Source organism: Grus americana, chromosome 5 (assembly GCF_028858705.1).
Source record: "Grus americana isolate bGruAme1 chromosome 5, bGruAme1.mat, whole genome shotgun sequence".
NCBI lineage: Eukaryota > Metazoa > Chordata > Aves > Gruiformes > Gruidae > Grus > Grus americana.
Window position 1 is genome coordinate 25443990 of NC_072856.1, and position 15153 is coordinate 25459142.

The window sequence follows — 15153 nt, forward strand, 5'->3', positions numbered from 1 at the left end:
AAGTGCAGTGAGTCTAAACTCACTAACATCCTGAAAAAACAAATTTATTATTATTTCTCAAAAAATGGAGCTTTAAGGCAAGTCTCCTGGAAAAGGAGAAGTCAGAATGACTGTTTTTGAATGTTTGCTATCTCAATATATTGATAATAAAATCTTTGGTGGAAAACAGATGCTGATTTTAATTTCTGGTTTTATTAATTGGAATGGGGGATACACAGACCTCAGGGAATTACATATTTTTGTGGATATTAACATACACATTTTTCTTTTAACTGAGCAGCTGATGGAGAAAAATATATGAAAGCTGTAAATAAAAATTCTTTTCTTCCTTTCTTCTTACAAATTGTTCTGTAAATAACTACAATTGGTTTTGAACCAGAGGCCAGACCTTGACCACTTAATCAGGGGATCACCTGTGCTTTTTCCCCAGCATCACTTGGGAGCACCTGGCGCGTTCTCCACGTGGGACAGGCACGTGGCTTGTACCTGAGTTTGGAAGGGAGATGGCAATGATCTCTCACTCCTCCCCCAATGGTTTGGAGCACAAGAGGGAGCCTGGTGAGACAACATGGCTCAGAGGTGACTCCTGCTTTGGCACAGGAGGTCTTCCGTGCCAGTGCCCTCCGCTCCTGGAGACATGTAAGTGACAGATGATGCTGCCTCCTGGGTACCAAGCAAGCACTGCCATTTAGCAAAGCCCCTGCCTCAAAGGTTGGTAACGCAAATGAGATTTGGAATGGTTTAGAACTAGCTACTACTATCAAAGCAGATTAATATTAGCTTAAACAGATTCTGGTGCTTTCTGAAAGAGGCATCCTTCCGTCTGCAAAGAGGTTCAAAGTATACTAACAAGGAGAGCTGGTCTGGAAATCTGTGCTGCCTCTCTGAACCTAACTGTACTCTGATTTCTCTCTTTTTTGTATGTTTGAGTTCAGTGAAGTTTAAGGAGTTTCATGGCAATAGAGGGAATGAAATCTTATCCATCAGACTTGAAGCAGCCTGGGCACAGGCAGAATGCACTTCCACGTATGCTGCCTCTGCTTGCCAAAATATTTCTTGTTTCCAATTGGAAAGAGGCAGGTTTCCTTGGGGGATGAACAGCCTGCTTCAGTCATGACCTCTGAGACAGCAACAGTCTTAATGGTTTTCCTGTGTGGTATTCATCATTTCTAAATAACTGGCTTGAAGTGTAACTAATTTCCTTCATAAAAGTTACTGTAATTTTGGTCACTTCTGAATCAAAGCAGTTTCAGCCAAACTGAAAAATGGGAAAGCAGAGGGAAGAAAGATGGTGATAACGCACACATTTCAAAGGGAAGGTTTATGTGTGTCCTCCTTGATAATTACCGTATTCGGTTGCAATGGATCCAAAACTGCAGAGGAGAAGAGGTGAAGGGACATGAACTAAATATGGATAGGAAGATAACTTTTTAAGGGTAGGCTCAAATTTGGGTTCAAAGCAAAGTCTCTTAAGAGTGGGGAAGATACTACTGGACCGTACAGTCAGATGATAACAGGACAGACTGAAAGGCTGAGAAATTGGGAATGGGATGCGAAGCCTTTTTTTTCCTATGTCTTTGACAGTACCGCGGGTGAGATCATGTTTCCTCTCTCCCACCTGTCCTTGATTTACAATGGATGGAGGCTGCTACTACAGTCTTGGTCATAGACACCTGACTCAAGTTCAAGCCAAGCAGCTCACGTCTTTACTACCGGTGATCTCCATTTCCTCTCCTGTGTCAGCAAGGGTGGCGATGAGCCTGGATACGTTCCAGTAGTCTGGATGGGGGGTTTAGGTGGAACTGGCCTCTGCTCAGTTTCTGCTGCACAACTTCCATGGCACAAAAGCAGTTCCCTTTCTGAAGTCTTGCCAGATGCAATGAAGACTAAAATAGAGACTAAAGAATTTCTTTCATCTCTTGCAGTCACCCACCAGTTTCAAGCTGTGCAACGATGGCAGGGCAGCATGGGGAAAGTTTCCTTTGTCAACTGAGTATGACATGCTCCTTCTAGGATGTATGCAGGGCACAAGTACCCTGACTCAGTTCACTGGCACTACATTTACCTACTATTTTTAAAAATTACTTACAAAATGAGAGCAGGGTATTTTTGCTCCCACCATGTATCATATTTGGAAAATGATGTCAACATGTCAGCAGCAGAGACTGGCTTTTGGCAGGCTTGAGAGTCCCTGCAAAGGGTGCCAGGCCTCAACTTGCCAGAGATTTCTTAGCATTGGAAAGAGGAGTCTCAAGTATTCCCTCAGGCTCTGGGATGGGAATTTGCCATAACAGTCTCAGGTTAGCAGAAACCCTCTAGTCTTTGCAAATCTGGTGGCAAACATTGTTAGCATTGGCATTCTTCAAGGCACTGACATCTGATTGTTATTGACATGTAGACCAGTGAGTAGCTGAGCAGCCTGTCACTTGAAGATCGAGAAATATTTTCTTAAATGTTTTTAGAACCTTTTGTGAAGTTCCCTAGAATGAATCACTGTTTAACAACAGCTCAGTAAACATCATAGTTAAAATAACTGAACACAGTACAGTTTGAACTGAGATTGAGTTCTCAAAGAAAAGATTTGCCAAAAACTGCAAAACAAACTCTGTTCTTTTCCTTAACACAATAAAACCCCGTCAGCCTCTGAGGAATCTGATTTTCAGAAATTTCTAGCAGTAGCTATGATTTCTGAATGTTCTCTTCCACCCCAGAAGGCTCACACCTGATGATTGATAACCAGCGCACATGCTGCTCTTTAAATACTGCAAGGAAGGCACGTGACCCTGGCCAAGGGCGCAAGGACACAGCCTCTGATTGGGAAAACCTTGCAAGGGGGGGGTGTGATTCTCACACATGCTTTTCTGGGAGCTCCTTGATGCAATCTGAGTCTAATGAACACACCTGACAAAGTAAACAAACACAAAAGAGCACTTCCTCAGCCTTTTTGCCAGAGTTATAATTGCAGCTGTGCCCAGGATCATAAGGCAAAATCTGACTGGCTGTCTGACAGCTCATTTCTATTTCTGCCAGCAAAGTCCACAGGTAAGAGCAAAATATTAGTATCTTACTGCAACTGTGTTTTGCTTCAGCTGTAAGGTACGGGGAGCTATTTTTGTTTGCTTTAGACAATGGGTATAGTTAATTTCTGGGGTATCCTAGTTCTGGATAAATGATGCTGTTGTTGCTGTGGGGTACTGAACTCGGAGAAGACAGCCAGCCAGCATCTCTGGTTGGTACTTTTCTGCACATGTTCTTTCTGACCTGTGACAAGTCACTGGATTGCTCTGTGCCTCTCTTTCTTAGATGTAAAGTGGGAGCAAGTTGCATGACTGTGTTGTAAGGTTACAGTCATAAACACGCATGAGGCATTCACCTACTTTACAGCAGAAAACAAGATTGGCATGGCCAACAGCCGTATTTCTAAGAGTAATTTTTTTTCCCTCCCAGTGTTTTTGGAACTGGACCAGCGTAGTGGGATGACTGTTAGTCAACTCACCATTATTTGGCTGGTAGGGGAGGATACACTGGATGTTGGGATGGAGCGCTGCATGTTGGACCAAACCAGCCCAGGACCAGCAGATCTAATGAGCTTTGTGGCAGCCTCCTGGATGGGTCTGCACCACCGTCACGCAGGGAGTGAGAACAAACAGTGGGGTCTGGCAGAGATAATGAGGTCAGACCTGGCATTGCGCTGATGTGGTTGTTCTGCTTGAGGACTGGGTTGGCTCAGGACCAGCGTAGGAGGGAAGGGACCTCTGACAGATCGGAGCTGGCTTTGTGTAGCACTGCTCGGCACACAGCGCAATCCAAGGATTGCTGAGGCACTGCTTAGATACATCTTTGTGTTCACTTGATGAAGTCCAGTGTTGAGGGAACTGGCTGAGACAGCTGCGGAAGCGTTAAGATTTATTTCTGAGATATCACGGGAAATAGATGAGAACACAAAATGTAGGAAAAAGTGCGTATAATGATGGCCTTTGAAGAAAGGAGAGAACGAGGTGAAGAGAACTGGGTAGTAGACAGCCCATTTCCTGGAAAAAGTGGAACAAATGAGCCGTGCGTAAGCATATAGAAGATAACAAGGTGATAAGTTGCAGGCATACAGGCCTGTCAAGAAGAAATCCTATCAGAGCAGTCTGCCCTCTTTTTTTCTGACAGAGTAACCAACCAGGGAAGAAAAAGGATATGCCCTATATTCTGAGTTGGGTAAGGTTTTCCATGCTTCTTCACATTATACTCATAAGCCAGCTACGGACATACACCCTAGGTGAAACTCATGGAATATGGGTGCACAGCCCCATGGAGAAGCCTGTTCACTGAACAGCCCTCGGAGGTTTGCATCAAATGGGAAGGGAGCAATGAGGGAACTGCAGGGTCGCCCACCGGTCAGTCACTCTTGTCATTCATGGCTTCGTAGGTGCAACAGAGGTAATGCTTATCAAATGTGATGGCAGTGTCATGCTGAGGGGCATGCAAGCACATGGGAGAACTGGGTCAGAATTCAAAGGGGTCTTCAGGCACTGGAGGACCAAACGGATAAATATTTGATATGGAAAGGCACAAAATAGGAATGAATAATGCACTGCACAAATACAAGGTAGGCAATGGCTTGCAGGACAGCAGGTAGGGAACGTTTTAGTGGTTATAAGGGATCACAAAATGATTGTGTTTCAAATGCTTTGCTACTGTTAAGAGATTAACATTATCCTAGGACAGACAGACACGAGTACAGTCTCTGGAACAGTCTCCTTTCTCTGCTTAGCACTGGTGGGGTTTTGGCTCAAGTGTTATGCCTAATCATGGATGCCAGATTTCCCAAAAGCTGTAGGTGGGTTTGAGAGTTGAGAGAAGAAAACCAAAAATAATCAGAAGTCTAGAGAAGATATTATCTACATTTTTTGAGTTTCTTGAGAAGGCTGTATGCTAACCCCTCAACTTGCTGTGAAAGGAAGACGACAAAACAGTTTTCTGTGTCAGTGGTAGACCGGGCCAGAATTCTCCCTTACAGCTTCTCTTGTAGTAGGGCAGATAAGGGTTAGGCATTAGGAAACCCTTCTCATGCCAAATGTAGTGAAGCACTGAACAGGTTGCTTAGGGAGGCTGGGAGTCTTTTATGGGAGATTTCAAAAACTTTACATCTTCCAGGAATTATGTCACAGTAGTGCTGCCACAGGTAGAGATGGAAATAACAGAAGAGAACAACAGAGAGCCCATATAGTATAGCTGTAAAAACCACACAAGCCTTTGGGAAAGTAAGTTTCTCTTCCCATCTCAAGCTATTGCTAATCTTGCTGTGGAACAGACCAGTGTCCCTGCCAGTCTGTGCCAGACAAGCAGCAGGGGCAGGAGAAATCGCTCAATAAGAAAAGAAGAGGTGCTTGGTAGCCCTTTTAGAAACAAAGGTAGCAGCAGCACCTGCAGACTTTTGTTGACTGTTTCTGCCTTATTTTATTCTCCAAATACTCATGACAGGTTGCACAACTGTCAGGACAAGAGGATCCTCTCCCTGGCTTCAGTTTAAGTGTCTGGGGGCCACCAGCCTTAAAGGGAATTCAGATTCTGGGTCCATGTGGGAAATTGGAAGGATTTCCAGTCTTGGGAGAACTGACTTCCATCCCAACCACTTCTTTCCCTGACCAATTTTTTTTCATCCACACACTACTCTGAAGGGAAGACAGACTCAGCAGCACTGACAAATATCTACTTAAAAGTATCAGATCCTTGTGCTATTCTAACTTCTGGATATGTTTCCTTTCCAGACCGCAATCAGTCCAATGTGGTTGTTTGAATTCAAATGTTAGCATAGAATTTCTGCTAGCCTTACTTAAAAATATATATCAGGCAGCTCAAAAACCTCCCTGTCATTCACCCCCTTGCACAGCCAGACAGCGATGATTTCCCCGGCCTGTTCTCAGGAAGTTTGCATTAAAATAGTATTGAAAAATTGGCATTTCTTTTCTGGGCCACATCAAGTTCAGATAAACATAGCTTAGCTGGATGAGGGACTGAAGAGTTGTACAGCACAGGCAGCTGGCGTTATGCCGTTCAGCAGGACTGATGTTGCCCCACAGTGTCTCAGGCTGTTTTCTGAGTGCACTGGTAGTTACACAAGGACAATCAATGTTCCTGGGACCAGTTACTGACTTTTTAAGGGCAACATCACTGAAGCTCTTGCACAAGATGGGGAGGATGAGAGAAGGAGAACAGAAAGGTCTCCAGCTCTCATGAACTGACTGCAAAGGAAAGATTTAAAAAAAAAAAAAAAGACTATTTATTAGCAGTTACTAAGAAAGGATAGATAGCACTGACAATATGAGAGGGGAACGTTCCCTTTTGAGGATTATACTTGGTTCAGGAAAGCAGAAGCTGAGCACAGCTGAGCTGGATGGGTACGCTGATGCTGCCTTTGTAGCTCTCTGTTCAAGGCAAGCAGTGATGTGAGTTTTGTGGCCTCAGCCTGAGACACAAGGCTACCAGTAAACGTCAGCGTCGTTTGTTATTCTCAGGCCTGCCAGAGCAGAAAAGAAGGTCAGGATGAGGACGATGATCTGCTGTCAGTGCAGAGGCTGGAGCAGAATAGCTGCAGGGCTACGGCACGTAGGGTTGAATTGCACTGGCAGAGAGCACTGTGAAAACCAAGGACGCCCGTAGCAGTGGGTGCTGCACGCCAGCATTACAGCTCTGTGGGAAAGTCTTCTTTATGAACCTGGTTTCACACTGCATGGAAATTTCTTCATTTCTCCTGTAATTGCAAATTTTCTTAATTTCTCCTGTAATTGCAAAAAACCCTACACTGACGCACACACGCAGACCCACGGTTAGAAAAGACTTAGTGTGAATGAACAGGTCTTGCTGGGGGCACGTTAGAAGTATCCTGCTTGGCTTTTAGCCATGCTACAGGAAACAAGATCCCAATTTCAGCTCATGTAGTTTTTTCAGGCAGAAGCAGTATAAACTCCTTACTATTATAAATTAAAATACAGAAGAATTCTCACCCATGGTTTTATCTAGAAATTTAATCATGACCATTTTCTGTATCAGACCAAACATGGAAGTCTCTGTGTCTATCTTTAGCATCAGATAAGGGCCAGCTAGCTTGCTTTTCTCCTTGCCTTTGGCTTTTCTTTTTGAAGGCAAATGGTGACAGATGCTGAATACACCTTATTTAAAACTAGATGGACAAAAAAATTTATGGCAATTGAAGGGCACAGTCCAGCCAGCCACAGGGAGGAAAACGGGTTGATACCTGGTTTTGTTGTGTCATTACTTGGGGAATTTTATCTCTTATATTTACCTCAGTGATGCAATTTTGGTGTTAGCGTCTCCTGATTTTGTAGAGCAACATAGCAACACATATATCCCTGCAGGTTGTTGCTGTGTTCCTGAGCATATTAGCTACTGTTTTAATATCCCTTTCAGGATAAAGGATATCTTCCAGGATAAAGGACAATACCATCAAAACACCTAAGTTTCTGTGATAAAAACAGTAACCTTATCTTATCAAGCTGAGATGTTTGTGATCTGCAGATGTGAGTTTGGAGGCCACAAAAGGGGCTGAAGGGTTACTGGCTCAGTGTCTGCTGGTTCTGAAATGACCCACGTTGTTTTCTGGCAGCAAAGAGGGAGAAAACATTTGCATGTCTCCTTGCAAAGAACTCACAGTACAGACCAGAGCCAGCCCAAGAAGCAGCCATGGCCAAAAAAGAAAAAAATCAGACAAATAAAAATGCCTGACCAGCTAATATAAACAGCATGTCAAGAGAGAAGCAACTTTGAGTGCTCATTTTCCAGCTTTAGCCAGTACCTCTTCTTTTCCTCTACTCTCTTCAACGTGTTTTTTCCTTGAAGTCCTCTTCCAGTATCAGTGACCATGAAGAAGCTGCAAACAGAGGTCACTTCATCAGCTGCCGCACTGTGTGTCCTTCATGGTGAACTCTCTCAGGGTTTCTTTCTCTAGGGCAATGCAGAATCTCTGTGTTTAGAAAAGGAAGGTTTCAACCAGTCCTGCAAGGAAATTAAACCTACACGTGAATCTGCAAGCGATGAGTGCCTTTGCTTGCCTTGGCCACAAGGTGCCTGGCAAGCCTTAGCAGCGAGATGCACAGGACGTGGAGCACTGCAAGAGCTTCCTGTACATACAGCATGACAAGTGTCAGTGTCATATGGAAAGTTAAATCTGTTTGCCCTAATAGACACATTGGGTTTGATTTCTTGCCCAGGGCATCAGGCACCGTTAACTGTGGTGTGCTCATCAGTTTAGCAGAAGTGCAATCTGCTCCTGCCCTGGAATTTGTCACCATTTCATCCGTAGCATAGTGTCTTATTCAGTCACGACTTACAGAAATTGTATTATGGCAGCTGAATCTACAGGAATTTAGGTATCTTTGAAGAAGAGAATTGGTTTCTCTTCATTTTAGTCCTGTCCAGAGCTGGAATTGCAGAAGTAGACTTGGTCATAGGAATCTGGATCCATTTCCTTTCTTGAATCCTTCGAACATATGAATTTTGACACTCAGATTCACTTTAACTCTGTTTGTTACGTGCCACAGGGTTAGCCAGTACTTAGAACACCCCGAACCCAATCACCGCTTCCTGCTCCAGGGAATACCATTAACTAGTTGCATGGGATGAGTAAGCAGGCTTGGCTCTTACCAAAATAATTTGCCCGGAAGTAGGAAAAACACAGTTTCTCAGCTGTTTGAGTGGATGTTACACTGACTGTGCAGGTGGAAAACACTCAGCGCTTCAATAGCTCCCTCTGTGCGCAATAGGGCAGGTCCTGTGGGTCTGCCCAGAGTTTCACAGAAAACACAACGTGCTGTTTAATCAGTTACAAAATTGACACTTAGATAAAAAAAAAAAATCAGTCCCAGAAAAATCTAGGTGCTTAATAACCAAACTCTCCTTCTGCAGTTTTCCTTGTCCAGCTCTGCTTTACAAAAGTTTTTTGAAGGCTGTCCTACTGCCCTCTGTGGGCTTTACTGTAAAGTACCTTAAATAACCCTTTGGGCACGTGTTGGGAGCATGTGTCCCTTGGAAACTTTTCCTTCTCGTCTCTCATGTCCGTGTGCTGAAGCTGCTTATTAAAATGATGTCTTAATTTAACAAGACCAACTGTACCCCTGCTGTGCCTGCCAGTGCAATAAGAATCCTAAGAGAAGGCATCTGTAATGGTTGTCGGGGCTTGCTTGCTCTGAAAACCAGTGAGAAATAAACTCATCTCCAAAGAAAGAGACAGAGATGGAAGAATTCATAATGAGTTAGGAAGGAAGATCCTGGTACATATGAGATCGTGCTTTAGTTTTTGTGTAGGTGCCTTATTTCAGTTGGTATTTTGTGGTTTTTCAGGGGCTGGGCTGAGGGTTTTTGCAGGAGGATTGAGTGGATAATCAATATTACTAATAAGGTTTATACATCAAAAACTTTGTGAAGCAGAAACGGTGTTTTCCAGCACTTCTCTACAATTTTTAAAGAATGTAAAAATAAATGCTGCTTGATGGCTTCAGCTGCTCAGTGCCCCTTGGCAATCTGGAGAATGAGATGCAGAACAGACAGTGCCTGGGGGTGGTCTTCTGCACCATCTTTGGCCAGGGTGTCAGCTCAGATCCAGAAATAACAGAATTAAGAGAGCTTCAGTTTGTTGTGGTTTGTCCAATAACAGTGGCAAAATCTCATCTTTATTTGTATTATCTACCAAACTAGGTAGATGCAAGAACGTTTTTGTCTCAACGGTCTATTTGGACTTTAATTTCTAAACCGCAATTATTGCGAAGAATTTTTACCAGTGTCATCTCTCCGGAGCTAGACCCGAGTCTGCTCAACTCATCTGACTCTGAGTCAGTCTGGAAACAGGCATTGGATGGTTGTGGTTTCGGTTGTGGCAGCGCTGGGCTTTAAGTGCTGCCAGCAGCCACTACACATCCCAGGGAAGTAACCTTCCTCTGATCTACCGCACTGTAAGAGTTTAACCAGCGTCGTTTTTCCATGTCAGAGGCTGCTGAAAAGAGTTGAGTTTTACTCCACTGCAGCAGAAAGTTCCTTTTATACCGAACCGTGGACAGCCATGTACTGAACTCCTGGAAAATAGGCCTGCCGGGCAACTGACCCTCTGGTTGAATCTCTCTCTGCTGCATTCCCAACGTGCCAAGGTCCCTCTGGTTGCATGCGCTCCTTCCCACCCGTGGGTTCCCACAAAAACCCGAAGCAGGTTGCAGACCCAACGTGTCCTGCACAAGCTGGAGGAAAGTAGCCGGGGCTGGAGCACCCTCTGCAGGGACCTTCCTCCCATCACCGCGCTGGCCGCCGAGCCGCCCGCCTGGGCGGGGGGCTGCCAGAAACCCTTCCATCCCCCCTCCTCTCCTCCCGCAGGGTGGAGCTGGGCGCGGGCCAAAAGGCCAGAGAGGTTTTGCTCTGCAGAGCTGCAGCGCGGGGCGTGTCAGCAGGGGAACTGCTAAATGCCTCTGCGCTGGGAGGGGATGCGAATGCCTTTCTCTGGGAGAGGGGTAGAGAGCACAACGATCGCGGGGATGCTAACCCAAACTGCTGCTCATTTTTAGCCATCCTCTTTGCAGCACGAAGGCCACTCTAATTTTAAGGATTTTTATTATTATTTTTAAAAAAGAGCTGCTGTAGTTACAACAAAAGAATTTATTGTTACTGTCTGACATTTAACTGAGTTGCAAGGCCTCTGTTTGCTTTTGTGAAAGTTTTCCTTACCAAAACCACTGTGATGGTTGGTTATCACATCTCCCAGCTGAAGGCCTGATATGCAGTGGGCCCCCTCTGCTCAACTTGCAAATGTGCTGGAAATAAACAGAAAATTCGGCTTCCGGGGCTTTCATTTCAGTGCCATCTGTGACCGTGCCATTGAGCTAGACTCCAACTTTAATGAAAATTTATTTTGAATATCATTGCTTACAGACACTGGCAGGAAAGTTCCATGCTCTGATGGCTGTTATCTAAGATTTAGCTGATCGTCAACTAGTTGCATCAATGACTTGGAGACCTATAGTAAAGTAAACTTAACAAAATAGTGAAGCTTAACACCATTTTTAAAAGTTGTATTTTCGGGATCGCATGTCACGACTTGTTAGAAAAGGAGTTGTGGTACACCATTTGCGCAGGGAAGGAGTGCCCCGTGACTGTGGCACTCGGCTGTCATCTGCTGAGACGAAACTGAGGCATGAAATTCCCTGAGAATAAGGAAGGTACTCTATGACAGTATTTGGTTTGCATTCCTGAGCTTGCTGCATGAAAAGGAGAGATAAAGAGGGATTTTTGTCAAACAAGTGTCCTGGATACATCAAATTAGGTGGCGCCTACACTTTTGTCACTGAAATAGGCATACAAACCAGTTCAGAAAATAAAAGTCTTTCTTTTCGGTTTTGCAGTTCTCAGTGGCTTGCACTGTGCGCATTTCAACACCATCACTTCTTGCACTTTGAGAACGCAGCCCCTGTTAGTCAGTCCTCTTTTCCATCTGAATTGGGAAGGCAGCTCAAAGAACTGGCAGCTCAAACAATCATCTCGGCAATATAACACCATGTGATATGTTTGTCCTCAATGCCATACGTGCCTGACTTGCATGAGTGCAAGGGAAGCCCTTAATTTAATTTAAAAAATAAGGTTTCCACTTCATGTGGCATAAAAAGGTGGAAACAACCGAACCATGAACAATAGTTCAAGATTTATTATTATTTTTTTATATCATGAACCTAGGTTCCATCCCTTTTAATGCTTGCATTTTGAAATAGTGGCTCTTTCTGAAGCCAGAGCATATGTCGAGCTACTTTTGAGAATGCTCTACTGCTGCCTGGCTAAGTTATGGCCCTCAGGTATAACAGGCTGCAGCCAGGCTCTCGGGCTTCTTTGAAAAGCTTTTTAAAAGGACTATTCCATGCTGCCTTTAAGCTATTTATATTTACTATTAAGCTTATATCACCAATGGCTCTATTCATGGTTGCCCCACTCTTTGTGTACTCCAGTACAGTCAATGTAAATGTCCTTACATAATTAAGTCTGTATTTGTAGAACAGAGTGCTGTTCCCATCAAAAACCCTAGGAAAGGATAATCACATCTTTCTTATGGGGGTGTGGAAGTACAAACTCTAGTTAAGCAGACTACTGGAAAAAATCCAAACTACTATCTGATCAGAAGTTATTAGGAAAGGTAGTATCATTTTTAAAGCTAAGTCTTGTCTTTTTCCCTGCCCCGCACACCCCCGACAGTATTCAAAGTATTTCACAAAATATAACAAAGATCTTTATTTCCACTTCACAGGCTGAGAAATGGAATCATAGAGGCCGTGAATGCTTTATTAAAATCCAGAGGGAATTAGTAAGAGTTGGATAAAAAACCCCAAACAGTGCTGCAATGAAGCTATCTTTTGATCTCAAAGGAAAATCATGAACCCAGTATGTGCTTCACAACCTGTACACCAGATGTGAGAACTGTGATGCAGGATACGGATACACTGTGTTTCATTCTGCTTTTCTCATAAATTACTGGGTTTATGTTCATACTCGCTGCCTTAGGGCTCAGTCCCTATCCTGCCAGGCTCGGGTCTGGACTGAAATTTCCAAACCTGTGGGCTACGGTGCAGCATGCTTCGTCCTGCAGCGCGGCTTGAGGCCGTCTTCGCGGCTGATGCGGCAGGACAGCTCTGTGAGGACTTGAGTGCTGCGATTACAGATCCCTGTCAGGAATCTGACCTGGTGATGCAGAGGGAAAGTAAGAAATCCTGCATTTGCTCTCTGCAGTCCTCCACCCCATCCAGGGCTGTAGCAGAGCACGGGGAGGGGGGTACTTGGAAGGATCTGAACCATGCGAGTAACTGACGGGGGGGGGGGGGCGGTAAATAGAGGAGTGACCTGATGTAATGCCTGGTCCCTCCATAGCCGCTGCTTGCTAAGCTCTCTGGGTGCGGGAGGCAGTCAGCCACACCGGAGGCAGAAGTCCTTCGCTGGCGTCCGGGGACCGCAGGCAGTGACCTGCCGGGACAGCCGCTAACACCGCCCGATACCGCACACGCGGCAGCTCAAGCCAAGCCGGGCCCGCGTCCCACCACAGGCACCCCGCGACCCGCTCCGCCAGTAAACCAGACCCGGGGGAGCAGCTCAGCGGCAGCACCGTGACCGGTCTCGGTCTCTTCACCGCCGGCTATCGCCTATCGGGGGGAGGGGCCCTGCCCCCGCCAGCACGGCTCCCGAGGGCTCCCGCCTCGCCCTGGGCCGGGGGCGGGGGTTGGGTGCGCGACTGCGGGCGAGGCCGTGCCGAGCCGTGCCTGGCAGCGCCGGGCGGGCCAGCGGTGCCGAGCGCGGTGAGGGGCGGGGCGGCTGTGGCAGGGCTCGGCGTGGTACGGTGCTGCCTGCCTCCCGGGCGGGGGAGGGGGCCCGGCGCGGCCCGGGAGCGCTGCGAGCGCCTGGCACGGACTAAAGTTATCCCGGAATAAGGCTGCACGCATGTGCGTCACCCCGGATGTGAACATGCCGGCCCGGCTCCCCGCTAGCTCGCTCCGCCCGGTTCTAGCGGACGGGCTAAGCCGAGCCGTGCCGAGCCGTGCCGAGCCGTGCCGGCGGCCGTACAGCCCGCTAGGGGCTGGGGGGAGGCAGGGCCGCCCGGGCGCCCTCGAGGGCCAAGGTGCGAGAGCCCCGGCCCGGCGGGGGGCCCGGCCCCCCGGGCGGGGGCGGGGCGGGGGCAGGGGCAGGTGCAGGTGCGCCGCCCGGGCGGGGCCGGGCCGGGCCGAGCGGCGGGCGGGACCCCCGGCGCAGCCTGCCCCGGGCGCCCCCGCGGTGCCGCCGCCGCCGCCTCCCCCCCCTCCCCGGCGCGCCCGGCCCCCCTCGGCGCCCCTTCCCGCCGCTGGCCCGGCGGGGCTCGGCCCGGGGGGGCTGGGCAGCGCGGGGGCCGAGCCCCCGGCCCGCCGCCGGCACCCCCCGGCCCGCCCCGCCGTCCCGCGGCCGGGGCCCGGGCGCGATGGATTTTCGGGGGAAGAAGTACGAGCGCGGCAGTAACTGGTCGGACCCTGAGGTGGTGGAGCTGCTGCAGCTCTGGGCCGACGAGTCGGTGCAGATGGAGCTGGAGAGCTGCTTGCGAAACCAGCACGTCTTCAACCGCATCGCCGAGGTGCTGCGGGAGAAGGGCATCCACCGGACGGGCGACCAGTGCCGCGAGAAGATCAAGAAGATGAAGCTGGAATACCGGCGGATCAAGGACAACAGCAAGGCCCCGCGGGGCGGCCGGACGTGGAAGTTCTATGAGGTGATGGACCGGGTGCTGACCAGCCGGCCTGCCCTGGCCTACAGCTCCCTGAGCGGCAGCATGATGGCTCAGCAGGTGCTGCAGGGCAGCATGGTGGAGAGCTACCATCACCAGTTCGCCTCCTCGGCCCTGCCCTTTGGACACTCCCAGCACCCTGAACTGATGGAAATCAAATGTGAGGAGGTGAACTCTGATGAACACTGCTTGACCCCAGAGCCCCCACCATCCATGTCTTACCAGCAGGGCTCCCCTGAAGAACATGAGATGGAGAGAGCCTTCTTGGAGAGGGCCCAGAACGACTCTCCCATCTCCAGGGTGGAGATTCCCATTGAAACCAGTGTTTCACCTTCAGGTAGGGATAGCCTTTTACATTCCAGCATAAGGTTTCTGCCTGGTTTCCCAGAAAGAGAGATTATATCTGGTGCAGAGATAGACACCTGGTTTTCACACTGACGTTTGGATCCTTATTTTTCCACGTCCCAAAAAGCTTTAAAGTAGAAGGCTGGTATCTGCATTCGTAGTCTTCTGGTCATTCCCGAAACGTATCATGCTGCAGGTAAATATAAAATTACTGCGCTAGGCTAAATATTGTGTATGAAATCCAAAGGGCTGGCACGTCTGCCATAAGCTGGGCTAGGCATTTGTGCTAGATTTCTGCATATAATGCTGACAGTACTTACCTTATTGAAAAAAAAAATTGCATGCTTTTTGGTATCATTTGAACATCACCAGGGCTGTCTGCAGTCCTCATGCTGAATTGTATCAGGAGACCCTCTTCTGCCATGGCTACACTATAAACCTGCAGGTGAAACTTCCCTTGCGTTCTTTTAAAATATTTTCCAGATCTAATCTTTTAGGACACTCAACAATGAAGAATACTTGGGAATAATCATTGG

At 47.5% G+C, this 15153-nt stretch overlaps 1 protein-coding gene across 9 annotated transcripts in view; it reads left to right on the top strand.

Annotated features, from left to right (window-relative positions):
- The first annotated feature begins 483 nt into the window (after positions 1-483).
- ACCS (1-aminocyclopropane-1-carboxylate synthase homolog (inactive)) overlaps positions 484-15153 on the top strand; it is a 28496-nt gene continuing 13826 nt past the window's right edge. The window contains exons 1-2 of one of the 9 annotated variants that reach the window (XM_054828048.1): positions 508-639; positions 12281-12730. In XM_054828048.1, coding sequence (XP_054684023.1) covers positions 12604-12730 — 127 coding nt within the window. In that variant the 5' untranslated portion in view covers positions 508-639; positions 12281-12603. Of the gene's footprint in view, positions 712-2858; positions 3043-12280; positions 12731-12835; positions 14610-14664; positions 14814-15153 lie in introns of those variants that run through there. The other 8 variants (XM_054828047.1, XM_054828050.1, XM_054828046.1 and 5 more) reach the window with 8 other exon arrangements.